This window comes from Anser anser (genome assembly GCF_964211835.1).
Source record: "Anser anser genome assembly, chromosome: 1".
NCBI lineage: Eukaryota > Metazoa > Chordata > Aves > Anseriformes > Anatidae > Anser > Anser anser.
The window spans coordinates 55,636,939-55,659,416 of NC_139720.1; the positions used below are offsets into that span (position 1 = coordinate 55,636,939).

Consider the following 22,478-nt stretch of genomic DNA (forward strand, 5'->3'; position numbering starts at 1 on the left):
ACAGCCAGCAGCCCAGACGTTAAGAAAAGAGACACACAAAGCTTGCAAGACGAAATAAAAACCCAGACCAGCAGCTCTTAAAAATGGGAACTCTTCATGCTGAAGATGTTCCTTTTTTTTTTTTTTTCTTTCATTAATTGCCTTATTTTAGCTGTTTCCAGACAGAAATAGATTGATTCGTTACAAAATGCAATAGTAAGAGGTAAAAATAAAGGCAAAAGCTATTTACAGAAACCAACGGGGAGAGTCTGGACAAAGGCCTCCAGACTTCTCACTTCTTTTTGGGTGATTTCCGGGCGCCGGATTTGGCTCTGGGTTTCGACCGCCTTGCCTTCTTGGGCTTGGATGTCTTCAGCGACTTGGCCTTAACAGTCTTTGGCTTCTTGGCTTTCTTGGGACTGGCCCTCGACTTCTTCCTGGCTTTCCTGGCAGCGGCTTTGGGCTTCTTTGCCGGTGACCTGGCTTTCCTGGGCCTCGCCGCCTTCTTGGGCGACGTGGACTTTCTGGAAGCCTTCTTCTTCTTCTTCCTCCCAGCCGGGGACCTCTTGGCCTTGTCTCCCTTGGCCAGACGGAAGGAGCCGGAGGCCCCGACCCCTTTGGTCTGCTTGAGGACGCCGGTGGTGAGCAGGCGCCGGATGGCAAGCTTGATCTGGAGGTCGGCGTGCTGGCCCACCTTGTAGTGGCTCTTCACGTACTTCTGGATGGACTGCCGGGAGGAGCCGCCGCGGCTCTTGTCGGCTCGGATGGCCGCCGCGATCATCTCCGAGTAGGTAGGGTGGGACGCCGGCTTCCGAGGCGCCCTCGCCCGTTTGGGCTTGGCGGCCGGGGCCGGGGCCGGGATCGGGCTGTCCGTCATGGCCAGCGCTTCTCCCGGTGCTGCGGTGGAAACCGGGACCTAGTCGGCCACCCGCGGTGGGGGCACCGGGGCAGGCTAAAAACAGGAGCCGCGGGCAACACGGGACGCCGTGCTGCTACTTCTGCCACCTCTGCCGCCTCTGCGGGCGCACCCGCGGCCGCCCCACATTTAAGGGTGTGGTGCGGACGGCGGTGAGGACTGCCTGTCCCCCGTGTCCCCCCCCCGTCCCGTCCCGCCCCGCCCCGGCTCACTGGGGTGCACTGGGCAGACAGGGAGGGACGTGGTGGGGACAGGGAGGGACACCGTGGGGACAGGGAGGGATGCCGTGGGGAAAAGGAGGGACACCGTGGGGACAGGGAGGGACACCGTGGGGACAGGGAGGGACACTGGGGTGGACACCAGGGGATGGGGAGGGACACCGTAGGGACAAGGAGCACTCTGGGGGGGACACTGGATGGGACAAAGGCACTAGGAGGGATATCGGGGGACAGGGAGGAATGCTTTATGGGGACACTGAGGGGACGGGGAGGGAAAGTGGGGGGGACAAGGAGGGACATGGCAAGGACACAGAGGAATTTTAGGGTACAAGGAGAGACATGGGGAGGAACATCAGGGGATTAAGAGGGGGGCACTAGGCAGACAAGGAGGGACACTAGGCGTTTCTCCCTTCCCTCTGCCCCGAGTCACTATGGTGTCACCCTGGGGTGGGTGATGGCTCCCTGTCACACCGCCTGCTGTCCTCATGGCACTCAAAGGGGTTGTGGGGGGGTCCTTTTTCCCTGCAAAAAGGCTCAAAAATAGGTTTGGCAGCTGTACCCTGTGGTCCAATGCCTCTGTCCCCACTCCTCTGTCCCATCTGCTCCCCACCAAGGGGCTTTGGGGATATCATCTCATCCCTCACGCAGGGTCGCAAACAAAAGGCTGTCCCCTGTTTTGGGGACAGACAACTCTTTGCTGGGGGACAGAGCAGGGACATGAATTCTCATCAGCCATCGCTTCCCAGCTGGGTCTGCATTCAGCTGCCCCCGGGAGATTAAACGTGGCTGTGACCGTCGCCTTCCTGGAGGATTCAGGTGATGTTTTCCTCCTTCTGTCTGAAAAACATCTGGTTGCCCACAGACATGTAGTGCTGGGGGATGAAACCCGGCAGCTCGAAACATCTCGGCACATCCAATACGTGCTGAACACCCTCCTACAACACTGATGGCACCTGGGTGGATTCGTGCCACCAGCCAGGGACACGCAGGCGTAGGGAAAGGAAAAGGGGACCCTGGTAGGGGATTCTCTGGCCTCTCCGTGACACCCTGACCGGGCGAAGCACCCTGCGTTTTCTGAGCGGGAAATGAAGCGCCGTTGCTGGCTGCCTGCACGTAGGCACTCAGGCGCAGGGAGATAAGGCCCCATCTGGTTTTATTTGCATCCAGGCTTTAAACCGCCAGCAGCACCCGGGCTCGCCCGCCAACTGGAGAAAACAGAGAGGTGTGGGGGGTGCCAAGAGCATCTCCGAGCCCCGCTCCTTCCCCGCGGAGCCTCCAAAAAAGAGGCAGAAGTTATCAGGGCAGCGCAGTGCCTGGGCAGGGAGGAGGACAAAAGGCTTCACCTTGCTGGAGCCAGCTGAAAATTGGCTGTCTTATCTGAGCCCATCACCCGCGCACCTCCTGCAGCTGGCAGGGACACGGCCTCTCCATTGTACATGGGGGACCCCAGCCCTTCATCCGGACCAGGTCCCTCATTTTTAGCAGGTCAAAACAAGGGAAGGTCGTAGGGGTGGCCGCAGTTCTTTGGGGTCCCCCATGGGCAAATCCTGGCCAAGGCAATCCCAAAGGTCCCTGAACAACCCCTGATGGTGGGGAGCATCCTTTTCACCCTGTGCGTCCTTAACGCAAGAGCAGCTCTGGAGCTGGAGGTGTAATGGAAATGCTGCACGTTTCCAGCATTAAATTGACTTTGGAGGTTGGGAAACATTGCCCTATCACCAACCTCGGAGTTAGGAGCCTGGCAGAGGAATCTTCCAGTAATCCCAATGTCTTCATCCTCCTCCTCCTCCCTCCCCGGGCCTCATCTGACCAGCCCCCCTCGGGATTTCTGCACGTCCAGCCCAGGACTTCTTCTTAAATGGTCAAAGCACACACGTTGTGGACGTGCTGCGATCCACCGGGTACCGACCCACGCCTCGCAGGGCCAGGGCTGTTGTTTAACAGCATCCAAGCACACCAGGGGGAGCACGCAGCGCTCCTGGCGATTAACGGCAGCGAATCCATCCCGGCAAAATTTAATTCAGCCCGCTTTCTCTTTTCAAAGAGGCTCAAAACATGCAGAAAAGCAGCCCTCAGGCTGCCGAGCCCGCCGACATTTCGGCTGCCTGTCCCTCCCGTGGCCCTGCGGCCAGGCGATAGTGCTGCGGGACCGACATGGGGCTGGTATCGCCCTGCCACACGCTGCACCGTGGGGTGACAGGGCTGATCTGCAGCACCCACGCGTTTCGGCGCGATGCCTTTATCAGGGGCAGCAGCCCCAGGCCAGGAAAAGAAAAAAAAACCAACAAACACAAAACCCCAAACCCAAACAAACACAGATAGCAAGCGCCTGGGGAAGGGGATGGCCGGCCAGTTGCATCCCCCGTGGGTAGTTAGGACCTTAGTTCAGCCCCTGGGGACATGCAAGCGTGTTTGTTCCTAAAAATGTGTGTGTAATGCTTTTGCCCTCCTAACTTGGTTCCTACAGATCCCTAACGTCGAGATGGAGACCCATAGCCTGGAAGCTCTCGCCTTCCCAGCTCTGGCCACGTGTGCCAAACTCATCCCATCTTTAAGCCGGCATTTTGGGCACGATACGAGCCAGGTCCCACATCCCACCATCATTTCTCCCTCGTCCCAGCCCAGGCACAGCTCTGGCTGACGTAGAATTTTTGGACCGGTGTCATAATGGAGATTATTCCCCCCCCCCCCCCAAACCCAAATACAGAGCAGACAGCTGGATTAACTGCTTTGCACAGTTTCCTTCAGTCTCCGTGCGGGGACTGGGGGTGCTCTGCTGCTCTCTAAGCAGTCAGCATTCCTGCGCCGGGAGAAACCCTGAGCAAACAGCAGTGCTGCAAGTCCTGCAAGCCCAGCAAACAGCATTGCAAAGTTCAGCACTGCACACCAGGAGGCGAATTCGGGTTTACCAGTTGTTGTAGAGAGTGTGCCGGCCCCAAAACTGTTGTCTGTGGGTTCTTCACACAGGAAGCTGCAAAAATTACCCCTGCTGCCATACCAAGCCCTGCCCTCGGTGAACACGTTTTTCTCAGCAAAATGGAAAGATTTTATTAAGTTAAGAAGTGAAGGGCACGGCAGAGCAGCAGCTCCCACCTCAGGGCTGACTGCGCAGCACGGCAGCAGCTCCTCTGCCCCCAAAATTGGCGGGTTCTCCCCGTCCCAAGGGAGGGCGGGTGGGGAGGTGCCAGGGGGTTGAGGCTCTGCCAAGGCAGAGCCGAAGCAGTCACTGAGAGCTCGATCACGCAGCCTCGTGCCAAGGTCTCCTCTTTCAAAGTCCCGGGCGAGCGCAGCTGCGGCCCCGTCGGCTCCCTCCTATGGCTTTGGGTGTCTTCTCCCCAGGCGAGCGGTGTCCTCGCTGCATGTCCCCATGGGGCCGCGGAGACAGGGGGAAGAGAAGGCACAAAAAGTGCCAGAGGTGGCTGCACGGCCGGGAGCAATGGGGCTGGGGAAAGGGGGGAGAGATTCTCTTTTTTCTTAGGTTAGAAAACGCTGGTGATGTCAAAGCTTTCCCCCTCCTCTTCCCCTTCTTCCCGGGGGAAGACAAAAATTCCTCTATAAAATATAATTTTCACATATAAAATCCCAAAGAAGGTGCATGTAAGGAGCCAGTCCAAACAACGTGCTCAGATACGCAGGCGAGAGGGGGTTGAAGGGCTTCATCGAAAGCTTCAGTAGGGGCGTGAGGGGAGGCTGGCTGGGGAGGGGGGACGTTGTGCCAAGGCGATAACGGATGGGATTCAACCTCCCCCTCCCCACAAGTGAGGAACGGAGCAGATTAAAAACAAGAATAGATAAACAGACGAAGAACAGACCTAGAGAGAGAGAGAGAAGGAAAAAAATAAAAGGGGGGGAGGTTGGAAAGATCCCCCCCAGAGCAGAAACACCATCCCTTCTGCCACCCCAGGAGATGGCTGCTGGGTGACCCGTTATGGTCCCACGTGTCCTGGGACTGCTCCGTGCCCCGTGGCGAGCGCTGGTGGAGCAGGGTGATCCCAAGCCTGATGGCCGTGGCCCCCAAGGAAGCAGAAGTCCTGCTCTGGACAACAGGGCACTTGTGTTGGCTTCACAGCGTCCCGTCACCCCGCTCATCTCCCCGTATACACCAGGGATGCCCTGCTAGCACGTGTGGGAGGAGAGCTGCGTTGATGCAAACCCCACATTTCTGCGTTGTGGTTTGGAAACCACTTCAAAAGGTGAAGGCAGCAGAAACATCACCGCTGCAGGCAGCTGACTACCACATCACTGCTGCCGCGGTCACCAAGGTGTGAGGCAGAGCACCCCCACCTCCAGCCTGGTTCTGCAGGGGGTGCAGCAACATTTAGGGCAGCGTGGTGAGAAGGGGCTGGGGACCTTGGAGGGATACCAGGGACAAAAGGAGGGTCTGGGGGTCATGGGTGTGAGACAAAAGCAAGGGAAGCAGAGAAGGAAGAGTTTAAGCCCCTTTCAAGGAGGCCATCCCTACACCACCACGTGGAGCACGAGGAACCTGCCTTGCCTCCATCCCTCTGTCAAAACGCAGTGGATCTCAGCCACCCGCACCCGGAGGGGACACGGCAGCTCCCCGACGCTCACCGTTACTCGCTGACGCTGTTGCACAGTGATTCCTTCTCCTGCAGGGCCGCCATGGCCAGGCGCAGATGCTCCTTCAGCTGCTCGATCTCCCGCTCTGAGCGCACCTTAATGTGATTCAGCTCCGCGTAGACGTCCTGGTATTTCCCTGAGGCAAATCTCTTGTCCTGCAGGGGAGGGAGAAGAGTCAGCAACCCTCACGCTGGTGTTTGGGTGGCGAGGTGAGGCCAGCGGGAGAAAGGCTAGCAGGTAAAGGAAGAACCAACCCAAGATCTGAACCTCAGCAGGAATTTTATAGGAGTATTTAACAGCCCAGGTTGGAAGGGACCTCGAAAAATCATTGGGTCCAATCTTTTGTGGGAAAAGGGAGCCTAGATGAGATTTTATTGAGCACCCTGTCCAACTGTGTCTTAAAACCTCCAGTGGCGGGGACTCCACCACACCCTTGGGGAGGTTGTTCCAGTAATTCATTGTTTTCAACATAAAATTTTATTTTTTCCATCAAGATGAAACATTTCCCAGTGCAGCTTGTACCCACTGCCCCTTGTCTTCTGCACGTGGCTCCTTGTGAGGGGAGAGGAGCCTTTTACAGGCACCCTTTAAGGACTGGGATACTGCCACGAGGTCACGGTCGTTTTGTGAGCCAGCAGGGACAAGGAGCACAGGGGACAAGAGGCTTTGGCCCGAGCATCCAAGTGAACCAAGTCAAAGCCTGCTGCCTCCCAGCCCCTTTCTCTCTTCTCCTGTGAGGGCCTTGGCGTGCCCGGCCCTAGGAAGCAGGGGAGGAAGGCTCCAGGAAAGCACCCACCTTTTGCATCATCTGAAGCTCCTCCCGGAGGCACTGCACCTCCTTCTTCACGTACAGCAGCTCGTTCTCCTTCACCCGTAGCAGCACCTGGGCCGGGGAAAGAGGAGCCAGAGGTGACTCAAGGCAGGGGGAAGCAGAGAGCCGCAGGATGACCGCTGCCCCGGGCGCAAGCGCGGCAGTGGGAGAGGAAGGAAGAGGGAAGTGATGCGAGGTGCCCCGGGAGAGGCACGGAGGGGAAGCTTGCGCACCTCCTTCCTGCGCGGCTCCTGGCCGCCCCGCGGCTCCCCTCCGAGCCAAAATCGCCGCCAGGATGAGACCCCGTCAGCCCCGTACCTCCAGCTCGCAGGAGCTGCGCTCGTTGTTTTGTGGTCGGTCCCCGGAGCACCGCGAGGAGATGAAGCTCCGCAGCTTCCCGATCTCGTCCGAGAGGCGGGTCTGCAGCTCCTGCGGGCAAGCCACCGTAAAATATTGGAAGAATATGACCAAAAAGGGGACTTTTAGCAGCCAGGTTAGATAGGGGCAGCCCCCAGCGGAAGGAAGATGCTCTGTGGTCCCCGCGGGCAGGGAAAACCCCTCTCTTGCCTGGTTCTTCCGCAGGAGCTGCTTCCCCTCTTGCTGGCAGCGCTGCAGTGTCTGCTCCCGCTCCTCCGCTTTCTCCGTGAGCTGCCCGATTTCCAGGCACTTCTGGGAGTACTGCTCAGAAAGCACCTGCAGCTCCCGCTTCAGGGAGTCCACGTCCAACCTGCCAAAGAGGCGCCGGGTCATTGCTGCCCTGCCACCATCGCTGTCCTTGTCATCAGCACCGCCTGCCCCCGTGCCACGGACAGGCTCTTCCCAAAGCCTCCGACGTGTCTTTGCCACACTGCTCCGTGTGGATCCAGGCTTCATTCTCCACCCTCCCAACATGAGGACGGGGCTTCTGGGAGCTTCTAGTCATGCAGGAGCTTTGCATAACACACACAGAGGTATGAGCCTACAGGGGAAATGGACACCAGGAATAGCGAGACCTCGGCTAGTGCTGGGGGTTCAGGCAGCTGCTTATTCCTCTGTGGATCAATCCTGCTTTGCTGGCACCAGGCAGGGGATAAAGCTCTCTGCCACATAGCTGGCTTTATGGCAGCAACCTGGCTGTCACCCACCACCCCTGGAGAGGCAGACACAGATGGGTGCGGTAAGACCAGCACAGGGCTCGGCGAGGGCAGCAGCACTGAGCAAGGGGAGCAGGAGAGGAGATTTCTTACTGGTGCTGCTTCTGGAGGGCATCCGAGATGGAGCCGCACTGCTGAAAGCTTCGTGTCCTGCCCAGCTCCTTGTTCATCTCCTCCCGGTGGGCTTTCTTCAGTGCTTCGATGGCTGCAGAGAGGGACAACGGGAGACATGGCATCAGGCTGTGCCTGCTCAGCACGTCTGGGGAAACCAAGCCAGGGGGCTGACCGAGCTGCTGCAGACTCAAAGACCTCCGTCTGCAGTTCCTCCTCCTTCCCTTCTGCCCTCTGGTCTTCCCCCGCCTTCTCCACTTCCCAAGACCACCCAAAACACCCGCTCCTACCCGCTGCTGTGGCTGCAGCCTCCTCTGCGAGGAGCCGCTCCTTCTCCTGCCGCAGCCGCTCCAGCTCCCGCTGGTGGTGCCTCTGGAGCTCCTCCATCACCTGCTGGTGGGACGACTCCATCTCGGCCAGGCTGCGCTCGCAGGCCTCCTGCCGTGCCGGGGAAAAGGACAAGAAGCAGGAGGAGTGAGGGGCTTGAAGGTGCCAGGCACACGGACAGGAGGAAGGGCTGCACTAGGACGGGCGCCTTGCTGGGCTGATATTTGACTTTGCAAACCTTACTCCAGCCCAGGGCCAGAGACCACTTCCCGGGGCGGTTTGTCCCTCCTGAAAGCGAGGTGCTGCTTTTATCGCCAAACACATCAAGAGATTGAACATCTCTCTTTGGCCAAGGGGGGAGCTGGGCCAGACCCTTCCTCCAGGCCGCCCTGGAACAGCTGGAACCGCGTCTCGCTATTTGCCTTTTAAATGAAGCAGCGACCCCAGAACCGATGGAAACTGAGCCTCTTCTTCAGAAAAGTGACACCTCCCGTTGCCACATGACTTGTCTGGGTGCCGTTAAAGAGCCCTTCTTCCCCAAAGCCTGGCCATTACAGACCTTCCCACCCAGCTTGCTTTCCTTTCTGGTGGCCCTGAGCTGCAGGACAGTTCTCTCAATGCCCAGCACTGTAGATAACCGGTGTTACAAAAAAAAAGCACAGCAGGACATTCTCATCTCAGCCCCCAAGGCCCTTGGGAAGGACTTTTTTGCCACCTAACCGTGCCAGAACATTATTTTTAAGAGGCCATTGCATCCCTCAACTCGCTGTCCCCAATTCCTTCCCCTGGCACTAAGGTGAACACTGATATAAAGGGAACAACTGTCAGGCGATGTTAAAGCAGCACGCTGCAGGGACACAAGCCCTCCCTGGCTTCCCTTTGTGCTGAGATGCTGGAAGCTGGCAGCCGTCTTGCAGATTAAACAAGGAGAGGGATCAGGCTGGCCATGAACGTTGAAAAATCAATGGAGAATGAGCCCTTTTAGGAAAGGTGAAGTCTGGTTTTATGTATGAAGCCCTGGCCTGGGAGCCAAGTAATCAGGAAGATAAGATGCCATTTCTCCCCACTCCTTTTCCTTTGTTTATTTTTATTTTTTTGAACGTACGGAGGCCTGTGAGCTGTAGAGGTTACCCAAGATCCCAGAGCACCTGAGAAACAGCTCCACGTGACTTGTGGTTTCCTTTATCTGGGCTAGAAGCAGCCAGCCCGTTGCAACGGGCGGCTCACCAGGAGCCCGAATTTCCTTCCCCCGGCCGCCTGCGACACATCCTGAAATCCCAGCAGCGTGCTCACACCGCTGCCTCCCGCCAGGAAGCGGGAAGCACCAGTTCCCCTGGCTCCAGCCCCTTTAAGGACGAGCAAAATGCACACCAGCCTTTATGTAATTAACATTGATTACGGCTGAGCCCCCTTAGGGTCACCAAGGCAACCCAATGATTAGCGATACCTGCTTGGCAGTGAGTCCGGGCCGTGGCATTTCCCATTTTGGGGCTCACCTGAGAGATGTACCCCCGGGGCACGTGGCTGTCCCCCTGGGATTTTGTCGCCTCCTGAAGGCTCTCGTTTTTGGCCCGGCAGGACTCCAGCTGCGCCCGCAGTGACTGGACCTGTGCCAGGGAGGGGAGAGAGAGAAAGAGAGAGGTGCTGAGCCCCGGGCAGGACAGGGAGGAGGTGGCAGCCTGGAAAGAGAGCAGCGTGGTGAAGTCAGCCCCACAGCCCTAGCCTGCTAAGTGCCAGCAAGGAGGGGAGGAGACGGACATGCTCTTCCTCCAGAGGAAGATCTGTGCCTGAGGATGCTTAGCTCCGACAGACACACACGCTGCTCTTTTCCAGGGCTCGGAGGCGAAGCTTTTGTAAGCCTGGGAGCAGCTCAAAAAGGAGCCAGCAAACGCAAACTGCAACAAAATGCAGCTCCGTGCAAGTGATGCCACCAATGTGGGTGGCCTCACTCTTCTGCGGAGCCTCCTGCTGCCAGGGAGGCACAAAGCCCCGGGGCACGCACTAAGAAACCACCTCTCCAAGAGGACGGATGCTCTCACCTCCTTTTTCAGCGCCTCATTGAGGTCTCCGTGGCTTCCCTTGCCCTGGTTCAGCAGTGCTGTCAAGGGCACCCGCCGCGAGTCCTTCAAGGGCAGGCGTTCCAGCTCCAGCCACTTCTTCTCTATCTCCTCGTTCAGCCGAACCCGCTGCTCCTCCGAAAGCGGGGTGGTGGGCAGAGCTGGCTCCCCCGCCTTGCGGGATGAGTCCCCCCCCGGGCCGTCGGTGTTGGGGACGCCGCCGTCGGGGCTCTCGAACCACTTGCGCCTCTCCTCTGAGCGGAGAGCCAGATCCCGCTCCAGATCCTCGTGCTTGGGCGCTCGCTCCGAGACCCTCAAGCTCCCTCTCGTCCTCGGCGGGGACCCCTGATTGTGGGGGTCCTGCTGCAAGGGGGACAGTTCCACGTAGTCGAAGGCATGGCGCTGCCCGTCCGCCTTCCAGGGGCTGCCCTTGGCGCTGCCCTCGGAGCCCGGCCGCTGCTGCTCCTCTGCCCGCAGCGAGCCCTTTGTCGGGACGCAGTTACGGATCGTGTTCTCCTTGTTGCAGTCAGAGAGCCTGAAAGCAGAGCAGCGGCACGGGAAGCAGAGGTGCAGCGTGGGGACGGACAGACAGCCCCCGCGCGCTGCCGGCCAAAACCCACAGCTCAGCTTTTGCTCAACCCGGCCTTGCGAAAAACACCGCATGAGCAGTTTCGTCACGGTACTTGGCAGCTCTGTCTGAGTGCGTGGGGAGGCAGACTTTCCCCATGGGGTGCAGAGGAGCTGCCCTGAGCTCCAGCCGTGCCAGACTCCAGTGGGAAAGGAGAGGGGGCCCTGACACCAGGCAGCTCTTACTTGGTGACATCCGGAGCGCTGACGGGGCGCACGTTCTTCCTCAGTGCCTCGATCCAGTTGCGCCGGATGCCCGAGGTCATCGCCGACAGCGTGAAGATGGCATCCTTCGTCTGCAATGGGGACAGGACAAAGGCTCTGTCATTGCCTGCCAGAGGCATGGGAAGCTCCTGGTGGTCTCCCAGGACCACTGGGCGCCTGCTCGCACAGTATCAGCTCACCAAGAGCTTTTTACAAAGCCCTGCAGCCCCTCTCTGTTCCCCTGCTGCACCCACTGGGAATGCCACCCTCTGTCTTGGGCTCCTGGGGACGCACGGAGGGGCAGCAGGGGAGATGTGTTCTTTGTGGGGAAGCCTCTTTCACACCCCTCAGGAGACCATCTCCAAGCAAAGGCAAAAGAAACACTGGCAGCAAGCAAACATGAGCCACCACAGGCCAGCTCTGGGTGCTGGGCATGTCACCGACCACCCTGCCATCCTGGCACGAGGTTTGCACTGCCCAAATCTCTGGATCAGAGACGTGGATGGCAAGGGAGCAGCTGTTCCCAGCTGGCGTCCCTCTGTGCCCGCCGGGCACTCACGTGTATCTGGAAGCCGTAGTTGCGCTGCACCGCAAATTCTGTCACGTCTGTGCAGGAGCGGAGATCGATTTCGCCATCGAGGTCATCGGCCTGAAAGCACAACCGCCCTCCAGGGCATAAATGCAAGCCCGGCTCTGAAAAAGCCCCAGCCACCTGCCTGCACCCTAAGGAAAGCATGGGCCACCTCTGCTCTGCGGGAGGAGGAAGAATTGGAGAGCAGAGCAGCCCTGCTCATGGGGGTCAGCCCTTCTCTTCACTCCCCACCATGACAAGCCCCCCATGGACTCTTTGGGATGAATGATGGACCAGGCTGAGGTCTCAAAGAGACACTGGCCACCTCCGGCTCCTTTCACGAGGACAGGACACTCTCCCTCGCGTGGACACGAGGTGGCCATGCCAGCGGTCGCGTCCCTCTCCCCCTCACCACGTGGACGAGACCGGGAAAGAACAGAGGGTTCGGGAAACGCTGCCAGCGCTCACCTCCTCGGCGTTCGAGTCCCTGTAATATCTCAGGCTCGAGTCGGTCAGCACGAACCAGTGCTTCTTCCACTGCCAGCAGACCGGTTAGGGGGAGGGAGTGGAAAAGACAGGAGGGAAACGGATAGACGGTTACCGAGGGAAGCACAGGAACAGGGAGGGACATGCTGCTCCGCGACCTCTCAGCCTCCAGGCTCTTCCCCCTTCTCCGGTTCCCTTCCAACTCCCCCTCGCGCCCCTCAGCTCCGAGCGGTGCAGTGCCACCGGCACCGCACCCAGAGGTTCCCCACAGCGGGAGAGACCGAAACAGGAGGGGAAGGAAAAACCACTGCCCACACGGGGACCTCGACCAACAGGGCTGGGGCAAGAGGCAGGATCCAGGTCGGGCTTACCTCTCCTGGCTCGTCCAGGATGGACATCCATCCCTTCTTGAAATTGAGGAGATCTGGCTGGAGAAGAGAGGAGAAAGCAGAGGGTTACTGTGTGCTGGAAGCCACAGGTCTCTTGTGCCAGAGGATGGGATCAAAGCCCTCAGAGGGGTGAATAAGGAGTGAGAAGAGCCCCACAACGCTTTTAGGAAACACGTGGGGGTTTAGGACCCAGTGGCGGAGGAGGACGGGATTTAGCTCTCAGCAACAGGCAGTCATTCCTGTAAGAGGAAACAGGAGATAAGAGTAAAAAAAAAAAAAAAAAAATTAAAGGAAAATATGCAGCAGGGAGGTTTCCACAAGGTGCCTTGGAGATATTTATTCTGAGATAAGAGAGGGAGGCAGGGGCGAGGGGACTGTGCGGAAGGGAATGCTGCTCTGCCACCGGACAGGCTGGGGTCGGAGAAGGAAGTGAAGAAGCGGACACACCTCGTCCCAACCCCGGGCATCCGTGCCCCAGAGGTACATCCCGCCAGCGACTTCGCCGCCGACCGCTTATTAAAGACACGAGCGGTTCGCAATAAACCAGCCCTCACCGCAGCCGTGCAGGAGGCAATTTAACAGCTGTGGAAACACGCTGCGTTAAAACGCTCCGCCCGAGGCTGGAGACCAAACCGGAGTCACAACTGGAGCGGGAGAACAAACCCTCCCCGAGCTGCTGCGGGCTCCTCTCCTCCTGCAGAGCCTTCCCTCTGCCCAGCCTCGGGCCACGGCTACTGAGGATGAGCGGAGTTTCATCCTGTTCAACCCCTGCTAGAAAGAAGTTTTCCCCCCCTCTGCCTCCTCCGAACCTCACGCCACCGGTACGGCATCCCAACCAGTTTCTCTCCTTGCAGAAGCGCCACGCCGGAGAGCTGACTCAGGGGAACCGCTCTCCCTGGCTTCGCCCTTGGCCGAACAGGCTGGAGCCGCTCCTCCTCCCGACTCCACCAGCTCGGGAGGAGCTGCACCAGCAAATAAATCAGCCCAGAGACTTTTCTTCCAGGGCAGCTCGGGCAGGCACAGGGAGCAGAGGCAAAGAGCGGTGCTGGCGGCTGGGCACCAAGGGGGCCGCACGCATCCCTTCGGCCGCTCCCCCGGACCGTACGTCGTTGCCGCCCTGCGAAAGCGCTCTGAAAATTAATTCCTTCCCCGTGGTGGCGGCTCCACCCTTCTCGCCGTTATCCCTTCCAATCCAGTGACTTCAGCGCTGGCTCCGGACTGGGAGCGGCAGGAGGGAAGGAAAGGAGGCGAAGCGTTCGGCACGGCCGCCCCTCCCGGCTCGCACGTGTGCAGGGCAGGAGAGGCAGGCACGGTGGGCTCCCCAAGGTGGGGGAATCAGCATGAGTGCTGTGTTTTCTCATTTTTCCATTTAGCAAAGTGTTTTGGGGTCGGCTGTAGTGTAGGCTCCGTGTCCTGGCGGGCCAGGAGGCAGCTCAGCTCAGGGGTGGAAGAAAAACAGACCGAGAGAGGGAGCAAAAGGACTTCTGGGGGGACTTCTGTGCAGGTCAGCTAGGGCTCATCTTATCGACGATTTACAATGCCAGGGCATTAATTGCTGAAATAATGAGCCCAATGTACACCACCGGGAAAACAAACTGGAAAAAGATCAGGCCGGCCCTGCCAGAGCCCCTGCCAACACTCGCTGCCCTATTACTGCCCCACATGCATTACCAGGACCAGCAAATCCCCGCCGCAGGCTTCCCCTGAGCACGTGAATGTCACCGGGCAGAACAGGCCCTTTTTTCCCTGCCAGCCTCAGCTCTGCAACCACCTTTGCAGTATTTTTGCTGTAGCAGGGCTGGTAGCACAGAACAGGACACCAGTCACCGCAGAAAGTGTGTAAAGCCACTTTTTTCCCCCTCTCCATGACCAAATCCAGCTTCGTCAGCTGGAGCAAAGAGCTTGGGAGACGAGCAGAGAACAGTGCAGGGTTTGGACTGAATCCCCCCTCGGAGGAAAAGGCCGGGGGCAGGAGGAGGAAACGGGCAGGAAAGCAGAGCCGCCGAGAGATCCGGGGGCTGGTCGACAACCAGCTGAGATGCAAGGATGGGACAGGATGTGTCCCCAGAAAAACATCCAGCCCTGTGGGTGAGAGGCAGGCTGTGCCCGGCCCTACACGGGGTTATACCCGGCCCTGCACTGGGGGGGACAGCACCAAGTGACTGGGGACACAGGTGACGTCCAGAGGGACTGGGTTATAGCACGGCAGGTTGCAGAGAGCCGGCTGCCTGCTCCGGCCGAGGAAGGGATACAAGGGCCGTGATAACAGCCTGCAAGTATCTGAAGAATGTAAACACCAAAGAAGGGAAGGGGATGGGGTGGGAGTGGAAGAATCGCTCCCGGGTGGTACAAGGCAGCCGGAGCCCTGAGTGAAGAAATGGAGGAGAAGGCAACAGACTGAATCTGAAGGATGGGAGGGACGGGAGGACCTTGCCTCGGCGTGGCGGAGCCTGACCGGGCAGAAAGCCCGGAGCCGACGGGGATGGGGTGGTCGGTCAGGTGCGCTCCCTCCTCCGCCGTCCCCGCGCCTCCTGCTCCCTTCGGGACTGCAGGCCCCGGAGCAACACTTCCCTGACCACGGCGGCTGGGAGGAGGGACCTCTGGAGGTCACCCCTGCTCCGTCAGGGCCACCCGCAGCAGGTTGCCCAGGGCTCCTTCCTCTCGCCTGCTCCCCACCGCGGGGATGGCAGTGGGGTTCTCGGCCTCCCCAAAAGCACGCTTCCTCCGAAAGAAAAAAAAAAAAGGGAACTCGCTCCGCCAGGAAAGGGCCGCAGGCCAAAAGACAAAGCAAACCGCTCTGGCTCTGCTTAACAAAACCCCTCTGGGGCCGGAGGGGACGCGCAGCCCGGCCTGCCACCCGTGTGTCCCCCCCGCTGTCGCACCCCGTCCCCCTGCCACCGGCGTGGCGAGCCTCAGCTGCTCACGCGCCCACCGGGGGTGCCTCCGCCTGTCCCCACGCGTGTGGGGCTGCCACTAAAGCCACTCCATCACCAGCCCTGAGGGGACGGAGGGCAGCCCAAGCAGGGTGACGGGGAGAAGATGGTGGCAGCAAGGCCCGAGCAGAAGCGGGGGACCCCCCGGTGCCGGACTCACCGTCATGGCGGGGGCGCGGCGGGAGCGGGCGCTGGCAGCCAGGGCGGCGGGGCGGCTTCAGAGGCCGGGTGGTTCCCGTGGCCCCACCATGCCTGCCTGAGTTTTTCCTCTTTTTTTTTTTTTTTTAATTAAAAAAAAAAAGTTTTTCCTCCCACCCCAAACTTCCTGGGAGGACCCAGCCAGGCCAATGGGAGCCGCCCCGCAGCGCGCAGCCAATGGAGCCGGCGGGGCGGGTGAGGCCGGCGGGCCCACGGAAGGACAAGTTGTGGGGCTCCTGGGGCGACGCCGTGACCCCCGCTTCACGGCCCCCTTCGTGCCCAAAAAAGTCCCCGCTGCCACCAGGAGACAAAGGAAGGAAGGCAGCTCAGCGAGGGCTTCAGGCCCAGGTGTGCCGCTCGCCCCCCCGCTCCCCCTTCCGGCCTCGCGCCTCAGTTTTCCCACCTGGGAAATGGGCATAGGGTGGCAGGGCTGGGGGGTGACCCCCGCCATCCCGCAGGGTGTGACAGCGAGCCCAGTGCCCAGGAGGTGACAGCGCAGGAGGCGGGCAGCCCGCTGTGGTGCTTGGTGTGTGCCGAGCCCTCCCAGCCCCGCTCCCGGGCCTGGCCCCCTACCTTGTTGCGTCTCTCACCGGCATTCGGCTGTGGGCGCTGGCTGCCCGAGGAGCTTTGTGCTGGGAAGGTGCCTCCACCCGGCTGGGGCTGCCGGGAGAGAAAGCGAGAGCTAAAGGCAGGGGGGTTTAATCCCCTCCTCGCTTCCCCAGGCCCCACCGCCTCCCTCCCAGCGCGGGGCAGAAGGAAGCACCCCAGTGCCAGGAGGGCGGCGCCGCTCCTCACACCCTGGGGAAAAGGGGATGCCGGAGGAGCAGGAAGGCTGTGTGTGCACGTGTGTGTGTGAGTGTGCAACTTAATTCTGCCCTGGCCAGTGAGGAAAGCTGCAAACAAGGTCAGCACCCTGCTCTGTGCAGGCAAAGATGCTCGCTGGTTTTACGCCTGGCAGCAGGGTCCCCCACTAGCTCCGGCTCCTGCCTGTGGTTTCACTCCTCTGCCATACTCACGTGATAAATAGGAAGCTTCTTGCTCCCCCAGTCACTTTCCAAGGGCTTTTCGGGGTTGTTTGAGTCCTGGGTGCGCTCAGGCGCCTTCCAGTCGTCTTCCAGCTGCTGCACTGGACTCTCAGGCCTTCTCCAGCTGTCATCCGGCCGTGGCCAGACATCTAGACATCTCCCAGGGCTTCTCCAGTCCTTTTCCAGCTGGTGCATCAAGTCCATGTGGCACAGGGGTTTCTCCTGGAGCTTTGAGTCCTTCTCTGGCTTCTGAGCTTGGTGGGCATCTCCACGGCCCTTCCAGTCCTGCTCCAGAGGGCGCGTTGGGCTCACAGGACGCAGGGGCTTCCCTCGGCCTCTCCAGTCACCGTCCGTGCCCTTCCCGGGGAGGAGAGGCTGCAGTTTTTCCCGGAGGCTCTGCCAGCCACATTCGGGCTGTTTCCCGGAGCCCCTGGCGTGCAGCGGCTCCCCCGGGTTCCCCCATCTCCTCTCTGCCCCCCGTGCTGGGCCAGCTGGGGAGATCTCCTTTTGGCTTTTCCACGTGCTCTCTGTCCGTCCCAGGGGACTCGAGGAACGTGGGGGCCCTGCCCGGCCCAGCCTGATGCTATCCGAGCCCTTCCCAAAACTCGGGGGGTGCAGGGAATCCCCCCGGCTCTTCCTCTCCGGCACTTTCCCCACGCTCCCAGCCTGCCAGGCAGCTCGGCCCCTCTCCGCTTGGCTCCTCCAGTCTTTCTCCGAGCGCTGGGGAGGGCTTGTGGCCCCCCCTGCCCTCCGCTCCGACCTGAAAGTGGGGCTGGGGGAGCGCGAGCTGCTGCTGCCCCTCTCCAGCTGCCGAGTGGGGCTCGCAGACTCCCTTGGTTTCCTCCAGTCCCTCTCCGCCCATGGAGATGGGCACACAGGGCGCAGGGGGGCCCCGGTCCTCTCCGGATGCCGAGCTGGGCTGGGGGAGCGCCGGGGCTCCTTGGGGTCTCTGCTGCACTGGTCAGGGTGCCAGGAGAGCCGCTGGCCCTAGGGACACAGGGGACAGACAGCAAAAAGTCCTCTTGGGAGCGAAAACGCACTTGTGAGGGACAGCGAGGAGGGAGATAAGGTGGGATGAGGGCTGGGAGACGGCTTGGTCGGGTAATTCCCCAGATGGAAAGTACTGCCATAATTGCACCCCGATGCACAGAGGCAGCCTGTAGCAAAGAGAAACCTCTCGAACCCAAACGGGGAATAGGGGGAAATGTGGCAGGAGCAAGCAGCCAGGACTCACCTCCCTGGGCAGGCTGGGGCTGGACTGCCTCCGACCTAGCCGGCCTTTGCTGGGTGGCACCGGGGTCCTCCCGTCCAGCCGCTCCACGCGGCCCTCCTCCAGGGCCTGGAAAGCCTCCAGCGTCTCCGATTTCCTGCGGGCACACGCAGCCTGTCTGGCTGCTGCCCGAGCCCGGCTCCAGCCCCACACATCCCCAGCTGGGGGCACCCCGATGGCACGTGGGGACACCCCAGTGTAGAAACCCCTCGCTTCTCACCTGCGCTCGCAGCCGAATATCCTCTCCACCTCCACCCGGCCAGGGCTGAGCGTGCGGGAGCCGCAGCGGTCGGCGGCGTCCCCATGGCCGAGGCGCTTGGGTTTGGGCAGGTCCGCCAGCACCGTGTACTCCTGCCTCTCCAGCCCGCGCCTCCCCTCCGTGCCCCCGCCGCCGGGGTGCCCGTGGGGCTCCCCAGCCCGGGAGGAGGACGCCAGGCGCCTGCCCGCTGGGATGCCGGGGGTCAGAGAGGAGCCGCGGCCGGGATGAGGTGGGGAAGGAGCCCGGGGAGGGTCGGGATGTCGGTGCTCCAGGGAGAAATAGGAGCTCCCTGTGCGGTGCTTCGCCCGGCTCTCCTCGGGCTTCTGGCTGGCGGGACCTCGGTCTGGGATGGGGAGAAGGGTGTTATTGGGGGAGGTACGGGCGATGCGGGATGCCGCCACGGCAAAGCAGGTTTTGGGGGAGAGCCAGGAACGGGAGGGCAGAGGGAAAACCCAGGCTCTCTGCAGGTGGGGACAGCATTGCAGAGCGCGGGCACAGCAAACCATGCAGGGAGATAACACCCGGGGGACTGGGATTTCACAGTCAGCACACCAAGAGGTGCTGTCTCACAGGCTCCAGGCCTTAACCGTTTGTGATTCCCGTATCAAAAACCTCCTAGGACCAGGCTCTGGCTGAAGCGATGCTATATTTAGAGACCTGCTGTCAACTTCAGACACCCCCAGGTGGAAAGCAAACCAGAACCAGGGTCTAGCACGGGAGCAAACCAAGTGTACCTGCTTTCAGCGGGCAGATTTCTTTCCTAAAGCTCGGGGCCTCTGTCCTCACCCAGGATCCAGAGGGAAGGGGCTGACCCCACCTGGGTCTCTCTGCCTGCGGCGCCCGCACCTCGTCCTTGCGGCCCCCGTAGCTCATGGCGTCCCGCTTGCCCGATCCCAAAGAGCTGTCCCACAGCCTGGTCATTTCCCACTCCTGGGAGACAAGACAGGGCAGGTCTCTGCAATGGGGGCAGCAAGCTTGTGGGCTGGAAGGAGGCAAAGAGGGGTTACAGCTCAGAGCCGCTGGTGAAACGGGACCGGGAGAGGAGCATAAGGTGGTCTCAGCCCCAAATCAGCTGGCATGGCACGGAGTGACACAGGAAAACCCGCATGGGGGAACCCAGCAGTGAATCTAGGGGCAGAGCCTGCTTTGTGGGATGAAGGAGCTCAGCTGAGCCCCTCTGCCATCTCAGGAGCTTCTGAACGTGCTCAGCGGACGTGGCACGGAGGTGACGAGGGGCTGGGGACGCTGAAACAACCCCCCCCAAGAGGGACGCCCATCTCACCCTGGCGAGCGCGGAGCTGGCTTCGGCACGGCCGCGGGCTTCGGTGCCGGTTTCTCCGTGCTTGCCCTCGGCTCCGGGGCTGAGCGGGGGACGTGCCCTGCCCTGGTGCCAGCTGTGGAGCGGGGAGAGAGGACAGCCGGCGGTCAGCAGAGCCTGGGGACGGGCAGCAGCACCCAGGGACAGCCCAGAGGAACCCGGGCAGAGGGGATTGCTCAGCCCTTTTGCCCGGGCAGAGCATCGGCAGCATCGCGCCCGATTTCCCCCTGCTCTCGTGGCTTGGCTCCCCTCTCCCCCCACTGCATCGCCCGCTCTGAGGGGCTTCCCTAGAGCATGGTGGCTGCCGGTGGCACTCACCGCGCCGCCCCGTCGGCTCGGCCCACGCAGACGTACACCTCGCACCGGGGTGCTACGATGCGGACGGCGTCCCAGGGCCCACCCGGCTCTGCGTCGGTGCCGGCGCTGCGCCCTGCCACCTCCACGGCATGCTCCTGCGAGGAAGAGGAGGATGCAGCCGTGCCGTCACCGTGCTGAAGACGAGGATGAAGGAAAACACAGCTCCCTTGGGAAACACCTTGCTTCTCCTACCTCCTCCGAGAGCAGGCTGGTTTCGGAGGCTCGCAGAGAAAGCGCATGTGGGTGTGGGCTCAGGGAACCCCCCTCACTGCTGCTGCTCCCTCACCACCCAGACAGCCCCGGGAGAGGACACAGCGCCCAGAAAGAGGATGATTTCCACAGGGAAGGTTGCAACCCCAGCCCCTGCACCTTGGCATCTCCCCCCGGTTACCTGCAGGGCTTAGGAGCAGCGGTGGGGTGCCCGCGCCGCCCTCCCTCCGGCATCTCGCCCGCGCCGGGATTCGCTCAGAGGCAGCTCTGAGTAGATCGCAGGCAAAGGGCTGCAGTAACCTTAGAGGGCCCACAACCAGGGGTAGAGGGCACGAAAGAGAGCGGGAGGCTCATTACTATTTCATGATCCCAGGCCAGTCGCTCTGGGAGGGCAGCGAACAACACGAAACCCTCCGCGAACATGAAACCGGCTGACGCCTGGTTGGATGCGGCTTGCCGCAGCCAAGCAGCTCGTGCTGAAGGACCGGGTTGGACTGAGGCATCCAGAGCCCCAAATCCCATGAGATTTATCCCCTTCCACCTTCCCTCTGGGAACAGCTCACTGCAGCAAGGTCTGCCAGGACCGTATTTTAGGTGAGGTGGGCTGTGGATGCAAGAAGGCATCAAGCAGAGATTAAATCCAGGGTTGATCCCTGCTTTGCCGATCCCCTTTCCCCTGGAAAGCCCGGCTGAGCCTTTGTGTTAGGGATTTCCATCTCTGTGACGTCCCAAGGCTGAACAAAGAGGCCCTTAATGCAGCATTCATAGCCTCCAGGTGGGATGGAGGAGCTCACCTGGTTAGCGTGCTGGTGAGCCCCTGCGGCGCGGAAACAGTGCTGGCACAGGCTCTTCGCGAATATGTTGGCCTCGAAATTGGCACAGGGCACGTCATCCACCGAACGCGACATCACCCATAGCGGGGACGAGGATGCCGTGGCTGCCGGGCTGCGGGGAGCAGCCCGGAGGAAGAGGAGGAAGGAACGGCAGCGGAAAGGCAGAGCTCTCAACCCCCCCGGGCTCAGGCTCCTGTGGAAGCACAAATGTTATCCGCAGGCTGAAGTTTGCTGCTCTTGGCTGGCAAGGCTGGAATCGAAGGGCATCCAGATGCGAGGCCATCAGCACGACCCACATAATTACACATAATAAAAGGGTATGTTCCAGCAGAGGCCTTTTTTAGAAGGGGGCACTGCTCTGCACCCTCAAACGACTGCTGACACAGTCACTTTGGACAGAGGGAACAACACTCAGGTCCTGCTCTTTTCTTTGCAGAAAATTTTCTGAATTCAAGCCCTGTTAAAAGGCACAAAAAGGAAATCTTTCCTCGTGCCTGTGTTGCTCATAAAGAGCAGCCTAGGAAATTTGGAAACGCACTAAGGCTTTTCCTAAACTTATTGATCCCACTAAAATATTTGAGACCTATGGGATAGTTACTCGCAACACTGCAAAGGGCAACAAGCATTGCTAGCACAGCAGCCAGGCTCCACGCGTATATCCTGGCTTTCGCTCAAGCATCCTGCACATCATTGCCTCCTCTATCCCTCTGGGTTTGAGAAGGAGCCCTTTAATTCGGGGATCCGTGCCGGGAGGGCTCTGCTTAACTTGTCCCAAGGACAAGAAGGGCAGGAGATCAGTGTGGGGATGAGCCCAGCATCCCTGATGCGAGCGTGCCACTGCTCCCCTAAACGTGGATGCTCGAGCCAGAGCAGCTGACCGAGACTACGTGCCAGCTGTCAGTGGCAGAACCGAGCTGTAATTTGTGTCTGCCGGTGCTCTCATTTGCAGGACTGCAAATTGCATGCACCAGCGCTGCCCTTGCAGTCTCCCTCCTTGCACTGAGGCAGGTTTTCTTGACTCAGTCACACCGGACGTGAGCCTAGGCACTCTCCTGCAAGGAAAGCAGCAAGAAACAGCCCCACATCGCTGTCCATCCCTGCCCACGGACTGTCACCCGTGGCCGGAGCCCACGGTGTCTTTTTGCCTGATGGGCAAATCAGCGCTCCCACATCCCATGGGGCGCTTGGGGCCTGCTGCCAGGGTCATGCTGCGCCCCCCACGGCCTCTGACACACATGCATACAGCCAGGCAGCCGGACACGCTGCTCCCAGTGCTTCCCAGTGCTCCCAGTACCTCGACTCCCCCACGGCTCCCAGCACCTCGCTGCCCGCCGAGCTCCCCCTTGAATGAAGCTCGCCGTGGGAACTGCGGGCAGCGCGGCCACACCCCCTCCCTTCTCATTGGCCGCCACCCAACACTCATTTGAATACCGCCCTCTGATTGGCTGGATGGCGGCGCGCCGGCGCCACGTGTGCTGGCATCCACGTGTCGGAGGCAGCGGGCGGGCGATCGACCCGGGCCGGGCTGGGCTCGGTGGCCCCGGGCTACGGCTCGCCCCCGGCCCTCTGTCCCTGGTCCCCGGTCCTGGCCCTGTGCCTCCCCGCGGCTCCATCCCGCCGCTCCCCCCGCAGGCATCACCCCAGGAGCGGGTTAAGGCGGGTAGG

The 22,478-nt window shown here is 60.7% G+C and overlaps 2 protein-coding genes across 2 annotated transcripts; both read right to left on the bottom strand.

Moving 5' to 3' along the window:
- Positions 1 to 75: 75 nt before the first annotated feature.
- On the bottom strand, positions 76 to 3,994 carry H1-0 (H1.0 linker histone). The gene has a single exon (XM_083820813.1). The coding sequence runs from the start codon at positions 854 to 856 to the stop codon at positions 272 to 274; it is 585 nt and encodes a 194-aa protein (XP_083676939.1). The 5' UTR covers positions 857 to 3,994; the 3' UTR covers positions 76 to 271.
- Positions 3,995 to 4,135: 141 nt separating this feature from the next.
- TRIOBP (TRIO and F-actin binding protein) lies at positions 4,136 to 22,203 on the bottom strand. Its single transcript, XM_083820803.1, has 22 exons — positions 22,108 to 22,203; positions 20,775 to 21,006; positions 19,732 to 19,865; positions 19,378 to 19,489; positions 18,830 to 19,025; positions 18,057 to 18,438; positions 17,801 to 17,933; positions 16,558 to 17,553; positions 16,115 to 16,201; positions 12,393 to 12,449; positions 12,004 to 12,072; positions 11,524 to 11,613; positions 10,947 to 11,056; positions 10,116 to 10,668; positions 9,573 to 9,683; positions 8,040 to 8,187; positions 7,732 to 7,843; positions 7,073 to 7,232; positions 6,824 to 6,934; positions 6,491 to 6,577; positions 5,686 to 5,849; positions 4,136 to 4,925 (listed from the first exon to the last, which is right to left on the bottom strand). The coding sequence occupies exons 2-21, from the start codon at positions 20,886 to 20,888 to the stop codon at positions 5,688 to 5,690; spliced, it is 3,924 nt and encodes a 1,307-aa protein (XP_083676929.1). The 5' UTR covers positions 20,889 to 21,006; positions 22,108 to 22,203; the 3' UTR covers positions 4,136 to 4,925; positions 5,686 to 5,687.
- Between the last annotated feature and the right edge of the window lie 275 nt (positions 22,204 to 22,478).